Source organism: Mus pahari, chromosome 3 (assembly GCF_900095145.1).
Source record: "Mus pahari chromosome 3, PAHARI_EIJ_v1.1, whole genome shotgun sequence".
In the NCBI taxonomy this organism is placed as follows: Eukaryota; Metazoa; Chordata; class Mammalia; order Rodentia; family Muridae; genus Mus; species Mus pahari.
The window spans coordinates 20,110,619-20,120,857 of record NC_034592.1 but is presented as its reverse complement, the minus strand read 5'-3'; the positions used below and the strand labels follow the sequence as shown (position 1 = coordinate 20,120,857).

Genomic DNA, 10,239 nt, shown 5'->3' with positions numbered 1-10,239 from the left:
GCAGGAGAAAATGGAAGGCTCCCCAAAAAAAGCAGAAAGAGCATCACAGCCTGGCTTTAGGGAGATTCCCATGGCCTGGGCAGCCAGTGTAGGGTTGGGAGGGGATTTTAGGACCCTGAGGCCCGGGCGCGCGCGTGAGGCGCAGGGGAGGGCGCTCCCGGAGCCCGCATCCCGGAGGGCGGGGTCTCACGCCCGGGCCGTGCTTCTATTGGCGGCAGCGCGCGGGTGACGATGACGGCTGGCGCGAGACCCCGCCCCGCAGCCCCGCCCCTCCCGCGCGCGCCGGCCGCTCCACAGCCTCGCTCTGGCCCGAGTCGCGCCCCCGCGCGGAGTCCGCGCGTCAGTCGGTCCCGAGCGCGACTGCGGGGCGGCGGGCTGCAGACAGCGGGGCGCGCGGCCCGGGGGAGGCGACGGTGTCGCGGGAGGAGCGTCGGAGCCCGGAGAATCGAAGAACGCCATGGCCCCCATTGGCCTCAAGGCGGTGGTCGGAGAGAGTAAGTGGCGTCCGGGTGCTGCCCCGGGGCCGGCGAAACCCGTTATTCAGGCGCCGCCCTCCCGGGAGGGATGCCCCTCTGGCTTCCTGCGGCCAGCAGGCTTCCCTGACTCACGCTTCACCCGGATCCCCTCTTCACCTCGGTCCTCCTCACCCTAGACGCCTCCTCAGTCTCTATTCCTCCATCTCTCTTCTTCCCACCCCTCCTCCTCCTCACACCTCGCCGTCATAAACACCTCGTTTTCCTTTTTACCTTCATCCCTTCACCTCCATCACGCCATCTCTCTTCCTTCATCCCATCCCGTCTCCTCTCTCTCTCCCTGTTCACCTCCCCCACCCGCGCCTTTATCCCCTCCAGCCCACCACCCTCCTCTGCAGCATCACCCTTCTGCACCCCAACACTTCTCCAGACGTATTCCTTTCCTTCCGTCTCCCTTCCTTGCCTTCTGCATATCCAGAGCTCTCAATTCCGCTCCCCCCCCCTTTTTCTGTCTCCAACCCCTCCCTCTTTCCCACCCTCCCTCGTGAATCGTGACGAACGAAGCCTGGCCTGCGCCCTCCTTCCTCCCTGCCTCCCTCTCCCGGGAGCAGGGCGCTGTCCCCGGCTGCAGAGACCCACCTGGGAGCGGCTGGGCGCGCGCCGCCAGGGCCACTCCTGCCAGCTGGGGAGGGGACACGGGGTTTTCCTGTGGCGCTGCTCCTGCAGGGCTCTCCCCGCCTCCCCTTCCCCGGGCTGGACTTAAAGGGAGGGGTCTTAGTGGGTCCGAACCCTTAGAGCTCCCAAGGGAGAAGGGGAGCAGTTTCAGAGTGTCGCGGGAGGAGTGGCCCCAGCCAGCGCCGCAGTCTGCAGTCTCGATGCTTGTGGGACTCAGCCCTGGGCGTCGCTGCGGGGAAGATGTGATTGTTTATGGGTTTGCATGAAAGGCACAGCAGACATGTTTAAATGTATTATTATTATTATTTTTTATAATGGATGGGGAGCGTCGAAGTGAGGGCGGGCTGTCGGTATTCTCAAGGATGGGTGACCTAGGTAGAAAAATAGTGCCTCTTCAGTATTTTGGCACGTCTGTACGAAGAAACCGTGTGAAGACTGCTGTGGCTTCGGCTATCTCTTTTTAGAGTGAGAGAGAAAATGGAAGTGCCTTTTCCCTGTAGGAGAGGTGGAAATTTACAGTTTCCTTTTTCAGTGATCCTCTTCTATGGCAGCTTCCTCCCCGCCCCCCCCCAACCCCCATCAAATGCAGCATAACTGTTGAGCTTCGTAACTGCCTACCCCTTGTTCTTTTGACTGGTATGAGTATGGGGGGATACTCTTCCCTGATATAGTACATCAGAAGAAATTATTATAAAAACAAAACCAGAAGTCGACCTTTTTAAATGCTCGTGCTAGCACCCGTTGCTCTAAAGGCCACTTGAATTGTTTTCTGAGGAGAATCGGTGTTTAAGGCTGCGAGTATCCATAGGGATTTTCTGTCGTCAACATCTTCATTTTCACCCATGGGAAAGCAATTGAGGCTTGGAGCAGTTAAATGACTTGCTGAAATCACTGTTAATTAATTTTAAAAAATCTAGTGTCCATTTCCTTGTAATTTAAGTAAAAATAACGTCCTTGCATTCTACATACATACAGTTTTCTCTATACCCCCCCCTTTCAAGGGTTAGAGGTATGGGATGGATTGTCGTATTCCAGGTATTATTTTTTTGAATACTACATTTGAAAGATAAAATTCTTATTATAGAATCTCCCCCCAAGACATGTTCTACAGTCCAAGATGCTGGCCCAGAAGGCACTATGTAACCTAGACTGGCATTAAATTTATCTTAATCCTCCTGCCTCAGCGTCACAAATGCTGAAGATTATAGGTGTGAGTCACCAACTTCAGTTTATTTTTTGTTAATTTGAGACAAGGTCTCATTTTACAGCCCTGGCTAGCCTGGTACTTGCTACCCAGTGCAGGCTGGCTTTGAATTCATGGTAATCCTCCTGTCTCAGGCTACCAAAATGCTGGGGTTCTAGGCTTGCACCACCATACCCAGTTGAGGTGTTTGCATCCTTTTGCCAAGACCCTTAGGTGCCACCATAACCTCTCGCTTTGCCTCTTTTAGAAGTAAGCATCAGGAAAAGTTATATATATATAAAACTTTATATATATATAGTGTATATATATATATATATATATATATATATATATATATATATATATATTAATGTGTGTGTATAATATATATATCAGTATGCAATATGGCCAAAATTTNCCACCATAACCTCTCGCTTTGCCTCTTTTAGAAGTAAGCATCAGGAAAAGTTATATATATATAAATCTGCAGATATATATAGTGTATATATATATATATATATATATATATATATATATATATATATATATATCAGTATGTATACTATATATATATCAGTATGCAATATGGCCAAAATTTCCTTTGAAACAAAGTGAAACTGCGGTGTACAAAAATAAGCGCAATTAAAAAAACTGATGAATGTGTGAACAGGCTTCTATTCCTGTGACAATTGAGTTAGGCGTGTGCTTTAGGGAAATGCATCACTGAATACCATTTTAATGCTACCTTCTAGTTTTTGGTGGGGTTTCTGCTTTGGCTTTTTTCTCCAAAAAATAAAGTCGAATATACCCCAGGTGCTCCTAGAGCTGCCAGGGGCTTAGGATGAGTTAAAACTGATCCTCCAGCTTCTACCTCTGGAGCCTCCCACTACTGTCTCATTTTAAGCAGTGCTGGGATTGAACCTGGGGCCTCTAGTGTGCTAGGTTAGCACTCTACCCACTGAGCTACATCTGCCACTAAAGCTTAGTTTTAAAAAACCACTATGCACCAGTTTAAATGTCACCTTCCTTTTGTTCTAAGTTAACATTCCATAGTCACCGTCTTAGTTGGGGTTATCGTAGCTGTAATGAAACACCATGGCCAAAATTAACTTTGGGAGGAAAGGATTTTTCCACATCACAGTTCATCATTGAAGGAAGTCAGGACTGAGCAGGCACCTGGACTCAGGAGTGGATGCAGGCCTGCTCAACCTGCTTTCTTACAGAGCCCAGGGGTGGTCTCACCCACAATGGGCTGGGCCCTCCCACTTCAATCAGTAATTAACAAAATGCCCTACAGGCTTGCCTACAGCCCCACTTTATAGAGGCAATTTCGTAATTGAGGCGCCCTCCTCTAAAGGCTCTAGCTGTGTGAAGTTGACATAAAATTAGCCAGCACGGTCACTGTCAGATTTTTCCAGAAGTAAAAAATTATCCTGTTCTTTTTTTATTTGTTTGTTTTGGGGGGGAAGCCCACATCACTTAGGATATGAATAAACATAAAATAAATGTAGTTTTGAGCCCCTTGCTTTCCCTCACAATCTGCCCCAATCTAATTTAAAGCCTTGCGCATGTGTAGTACCAGCCCCAGGGCCCTTCTGGGCTCTTCTGAGTTGAGCTTCATTGGACAGCCCACAGGCTGTAGGTGTAAGAGGATATGGGTCAACTTAACTGCTTACTCTACAGACCTTTGTTTAGAGCTTGCTAGGAGCTGTGAGAGTTTCAAAGCTGAAAGCTAAGAAAACATGAGTCTGCTGTGCCGAGCAAGCATGGTGGCAAATGCCTTTTACTCCAGGACTCTCAAGGCAGAGTTCCAGGCCAGCCAGGGATACTTAGTGAGACCCTGTCTTCAAGCCAACCCGCTAACAAGCCCCTAGAAACCAAACCAACAGCAAAGTGGGAGTAGGTCTACCGTGTGGCAGTCAGTCCTCCAGAGATTTTCTGCTGCTTCCCCAACACGCCTTAGGACACACTCTGTCTTACTTGTGTGTATCGGGCTTGCCCAACTGGTCTGTATGTTTCTTCAGTGGAGAGCAGGGGGCTTGTACTTGGGTCTGTCCTCAGTGCATGATACAGAATTAATGTTGAACAAACAACTCAGGAGAAAGAGAACAGGTTCAGTAGCTAGAATTATGGGAGGATCCTGTGCCAGCTGGGATTGTGGGTTCTTGTGCCCCTGTGCCAGCTTTTTACTGGGAATGAACGAAGGTCCCCAGGCCTGCCCAGCAAGAGCATTAGCAGCTGGGTATCTCCCTGAGTTTAAAGGGTCATGGTTTATTCACTTCAGGACTACAGCTTAATTTTAAGATTAAACCTATTTATTTGTTTGAGTTGGGAGTGTGCCACAGAGGGAAGAAGGCTTTCAGGAGTCAGCCCCTCCTTTTGTAGGTCTCAAGGATCAAACTCAGTTCAAGGTCAGCTGCAAATACCTGTATCCACTGAGCCAGCTTGCTGCCCCAGGACTATGGTTTTTAATTCTTTTTTTAAAGATTCATTCTATCTATCTATCTATCTATCTATCTATCTATCTATCTATCTATCTATCTATGATTTGTTCAAAACAATGTGTCTTTGTATAGTTTTGACTGTCTTGAAACTCGAACTCACAGAGATGCATCTGCCTCTGTCTCCTGAGTGCTGGGATTAAAGGTGTGCCTGCCACCACCGCCTGGCTAAGATTTATTTTTATTTGTGTGTCTTTTGAGTGTGTAGGTGCTGATAGAATCCTGAAGGGGGTGCCAGATCCAGTGGAGCTGGAGTTACAGGTGGTTGTGAGCCGCTGGATGTGTATGCTAGGAGTCAAATGCAGGCTCTCTGGAAGATCCTGTCTAAACAGGCAGGCAGACAGGCGGACAAACAAAAACAGATTCCAGATTTTCTCATGCCGTTCCCTATGGATAGTCTCTTCCCACGCTCAGCTCCTGGCAACCACTGACCCTTTGCCATTCCCTGGAGTTTTGCGTCTTCTGGAATATCGTGCCAACGGAATAGAGCATCTAGCTCTTTTTCTTTTGTTTGTTTTTTTGAGGCAGGATCTCACTATGTAGCCCTGGCTGGCTTGGAACTCACTATATAGACCAGGTTGGCCTTGAACTCACAGAGATCCACCTGTCTCTGCCTCCCAGGTACTGGGATCAAAAGTGTGCACTACTTTGCCCAGCTCTTAAAATGGGATTTCTGGGCCTGGAGAGATGGCTCAGTGGGGACAGTCCCTGCTGTGCAAGCATGAGGACCTGAGTTCAGATCCCCAGCTCCAGGTAAAAGTGCCAGGTGAGGTCATGTGCATCTGTAACCCTAGCTAGGGCGTGGGTGGAGGAGACAGATGGACCCTGGAACACACTGGCCAGGCAGTAAAGCAAATCTGAGCCGTGGGCACAGAGAGAAACTGCATAAACTAAGGCAGGTACTGATAGCAGCTTCTGACCTACATACAAACACACATATCACATACACACATACACGCACAAACACAAAGTATATACATTTTTTAAAACTTGATTTCTGGGCTGGAGAGATGGCTCAGTGGTTAAGAGCACCGACTGCTCTTCCGAAGGTCCGGAGTTCAAATCCCAACAACCACATGGTGGCTCACAACCATCCATAACAAGATCTGACGCCCTCTTCTGGAGTGTCTGAAGACAGCTACAGTGTACTTACACACAATAAATAAATAAATCTTAAAAAAAAAACCCAACAACTTGATTTCTTTCATCCAGAGCAGTTGTAGTACATGCTGGCTATCTGAGCACCAGAGGCAGGAGGATTGCAGCAAGCTCTAGACTACCATAATCTGCATGAAAAGTTCGAGACTGCTCAAGACCATGTTGTGAGACCCTATCTCAACTCCCCTATCCTCCGTAAAAATGATGTCTTTTACATAGCATTTTACTCTGTGTGTGTGTGTGCATGCGTGTATGTGCGCACACATACCATTGCACACATGTAGAAGTTCTGAATTGGTTCTCACCTTCTCCCATGTGGGTCCTGGAATTGAACTTAGGGTCATCAGGCCTAGCGGCAAGCACCTTTACCCACTGAGCCCCTTTACTTGCTGCCGAGCCCACAGAGCAGCTGCACTGCCTCACCTTTTCCTCTGGGTGTCTGAGGGCTACAGTTCTACACTTCCTCGACCAGGCTCTCTCACCCCTCCTCTGCCCCTCTCTCCTCTCCTTCCTTCCTCTGACGGGATCTTTGTATTGGTTCCAGGCTAAACTCAATTCTTAGGCTCAAGTATGCTTTCTACCTCATCTCCTTCCCTTCCTTTGAATGTTTGGTTTGTTTTTTTCCCCAAGACAGGGTTTCTCTGTGTGGCCCTGGCTGCCCTGAACTCACTCTGTAGACCAGGCTGGCCTCGAACTCACAGAGATCCACCTGCTTCTGCCTCCTAAGTGTTGGGATCAAAGGCATGAACTGTTATGCCCATTTTGGTTTTGGGGGTTTTGTTTTGTTTTGGGTGTTTATTTCTAGATATAGTTCTGTTTTGAACTGGTTGTCACCTTATAATGATGTGATTTACAATTTAAGTTGGGGCAAGTTTCCCTAAGTAGTGGTTTAGGGCCCAAGTAGCATCCCTATGTCTTCATCAGTTGTGAGAGGACTTGCGGCTGCCCTGTATCCAACAATGGCTTATTGTGTTGGCTGTACATTGAATGGCTTTTTTTTTTTTTTTTTTTTTTGGCGCAAAGCACCTCTGAGGCAAACAGGTGTTTGGCAACTAATGAAGTATTCTTTCTTTAGTGAATTGGTCAGGCCAACTTTTATGGTTACCTCTGGCAATCCAGCAGTCCTAAATTGTGTGCTCTGGTCCCAAGCTTGCCCTAGGATAACTGTCTCAGGAATGCCAGCTTTAAGCTGATCAGAGGGACACAGCTCTTCCTAAGGGTGCTTGGCTAGGGTTAAGCACTGTGAAGTGCTACTGAAAATGCTAATCCCAGGATGAGTCTTTATTGTAAGCATCCTTTAATGTCTTTCCTCTTAGTAAATGAAGATGTTAAGAGCAGGTGTCTTGGCCATTGGGGATATAGCTGGTACACCCTTCCCCTGTTCCTGGCTGTCATACACCCCCAGGAACTGTCAATCAGCCTCACGGCAACCAACCAGATTCTCATCATCTCAGCTCAGTTGCTTTGAACAGATCACAAAATTGAGTCCTCTACCTTAGGAGGCTTTGCTTTAAGTCACAGCTTCCCCAGACAACTCGCAAGGATGAGCAAGAAATAGGATCTACTACAACAAGCCCCTGTGAACTCTACATGACCCTGCATCAGCTGTTCTCATTTAGGGTAGGAAGGGAGCCTGGTTGTGAAGGTACAGATTCAAATTGGTCTCCAGAAGTCAGTCTTTCTGTAGTGGCCTTTGAAGATGTCAGAAAACTCAAGGACTGTCAAACACACCCAAGTGCACTCAGTGGCCTCCAAGGGATTTGGATCCAATGCCTTTGTTCATTCATCCACCGTATAGACTGCCTATTGGTTCTAGAATCTGTGCAGCAAGGTGATGGGTGTGGAAAACTGGTCCCCTGTCCCGGCCTCCACAGTGCTGGGATTATAGGCCAGTACCACCAGGCCCAACTAGAACTGGTTCTGGTGGGGGTCTACAGAGCACAGCAGTGACCTGCCCTGGCTGGGACTCTGGATAATGTTGGGATCCCCAGGAAACAAGTGAGGATAAGGAGATCTGTAAAAAGAAAGGCTAGCTGTGTAGAAGGTGGTCTCAGTGGGAGCTGAATAAGGCGAACAGAGAAAGGGCTGAGGTTGGCAGGAAAGAGGAATCCAGCTGGAGAAGGGAAGACAGAGAAGCTGGGGGGGTTGCTAGATTTCCTTAGCCTCGTGCTGTTTTAAAATCCTTATTGTGTTTATTTTGAGGATGGGAAGGAGTGGGTATGTTCCACAGTATGTCTGTGGAGGTTGGGACAACCTGTGGGGGCTGGTTTTCTGCTTCAGATCTCGGGGATTGGACCCAGGACATCATGCTTGGTAGCACACTCCTTTGCTACTGAGTCATCTCTCAGAAGTCCTTGAGACCCCATGCAGATTTTTAAGTCAGTGGGAGACAGGGTTAGAATGGTTTAAAGTGCTCTGGGTTCTCTCTGGAGATTGGATGGGAGGCAGTGAGTTAGGAGCTGTGGTGGTGTCCTGGCTGCGGCAGTATTTGGGAGGCTGGTAACCTAGGTCTGAGACAAAGAGTGGATGGGGGAAGGAGGTAAGCTGGGAGACATCTTACAGATGTTGACGGGTTACGTCACAGTCATCAGATGCAAGGGATGAAAAGAGAAGGCTGGAAACCAGTCCTAGTTTAGCACAACAAGTCCTAAGATCGTATTGTTCAACAGGAGGCAAGGGCAAGAGAAACAGCAAATTGGGGGTAGCATTACCTTCCCTATGCACCTATGCACTGTCTCTGAGAATATGCTAAGAGGCAGTGGGCAGGGACAGCAAAGATCAGGAGAGGTCATGATGGAGGTGCAGGCTGGGGGCCACGCGATGACCTAAGCTGTTGGGGACAGTCAGTCAGAGGAATCGTGGGAGAACGAGTGAGGGAGACACTGACACTGACTGGCAGGCCCAGCGGGAACAGCCAGGAGGCCTGAGAGTCAGTGGGAGCCAGAGCTATTCGGGTGTCTGAGCCTTTGCCCTTACCTCCCAGTGACCTTGAGCCAGCTGCCGTTGTTCAGCTCCTGGGCAAGGCCCCGCTCTCCAGCAAGGAGGCTTGGTAGTCTGGACCCTTGAGGAATGGTCACCTCTTTCTTGGTGCTTTCCAAGAATTAGAGTGAGGAGCTCTCTGTGCTGACTTCGTTGCTCCTGGTTGCTTGGAGGAGGAAGTGTGGCGATGTGGAAAGGCAGGGTGTGTGCTGACATGACATCACACAGATCAGGCTTCGGGAGGCATCTCGGAACCCCCCAGTCTGGGACTCTTACCTACAGTAGGGACTCAGTTTATACTATCTGTTGAGTGAATCACCTCATCAGGCCTTCTTCTCCTGTGTGACTTTCAGGGACAGATAGCACTAGACTGGTGTTTCGTGCCAGACAGACTGACAAGGGCAAGTCAGGAGGACTGCGGCAGTGGGGCAGAAAGACAGCTTACACTGAGCTCTCAGATAGTGGTGGCTTTTCTCAAACAGCCTCATGAGGTTCCTGTGACGGCAGGAGGTGCCGAGCTGCTGTAGGCTGGCGGCCCACAGAGGAGGAACTCACAGGTGTGGTGGTTCTCAGCAGTGAGGAGTGACCAAGTCCTGGCCAAGTCTTTCCAGGTGACTTAGTTTTTTATGGTAGCTAGGAGGGAATTTAGTAGCAAGCCCTTCTCAGGAGAAAAATGAAGCATGGGAGCTGAGCAGGGTTCTGTTGTGATTTTGGGTCACGTCACACTCTGGTCTTTAAGCAGTAGGCCTCCAATAGCAAGCCTTTGTAATCATCCAGCAGGGAAGAGTTCCGGCCACACACATGTATTAAACACATATTAAATAAGTAAATAAATGTTTAAAAAGTGACTCAGGCTGGAGAGATGGCTCAGCAGTTAAGAGCTGACTGCTCTTCCTGAGGTCCTGAGTTTAATTCCCAGCACATTGATGGCTCACAACCATCTGTAATGGGATCTGATGCCTTCCTCTGGTGTGTCTGAGGACAGGAAAAAGACTCAAACTCCAGGCTCACCTTGTAGTAAAGGCTGCTTGCTGCCTTGGGGGTTAAGATGAGGCAGTCATGTCTCTGAGAGTTTCCCAGTGAGCTTTGCTTTAGATATTCTCAGTGTTACCTGCTGGAAAAGTGGTCTAAATAGCTTCCGTCGTACCTCCCCTATCTGTGACCTGCCGTCTGGATGTCCCAGCTCAGGGTGCTGTCCCAGCTCAGGGTGCTGTCCCAGCCCAGGGTGCTGTCCCAGCCCAGGATGCTGTCCCACCTCAGGATGCTGTCC

General features: G+C 49.0%; 1 protein-coding gene across 2 annotated transcripts in view; it reads left to right on the top strand.

Annotated features, from left to right (window-relative positions):
• The first annotated feature begins 288 nt into the window (after positions 1 to 288).
• Stxbp1 (syntaxin binding protein 1) overlaps positions 289 to 10,239 on the top strand; it is a 62,321-nt gene continuing 52,370 nt past the window's right edge. Inside the window, exon 1 of one of the 2 annotated variants that reach the window (XM_021192613.2) lies at positions 289 to 494. In XM_021192613.2, coding sequence (XP_021048272.1) covers positions 458 to 494 — 37 coding nt within the window. In that variant the 5' untranslated portion in view covers positions 289 to 457. The remainder of the gene's footprint in view (positions 495 to 10,239) is intronic. The other variant, XM_021192614.1, reaches the window with a different exon arrangement.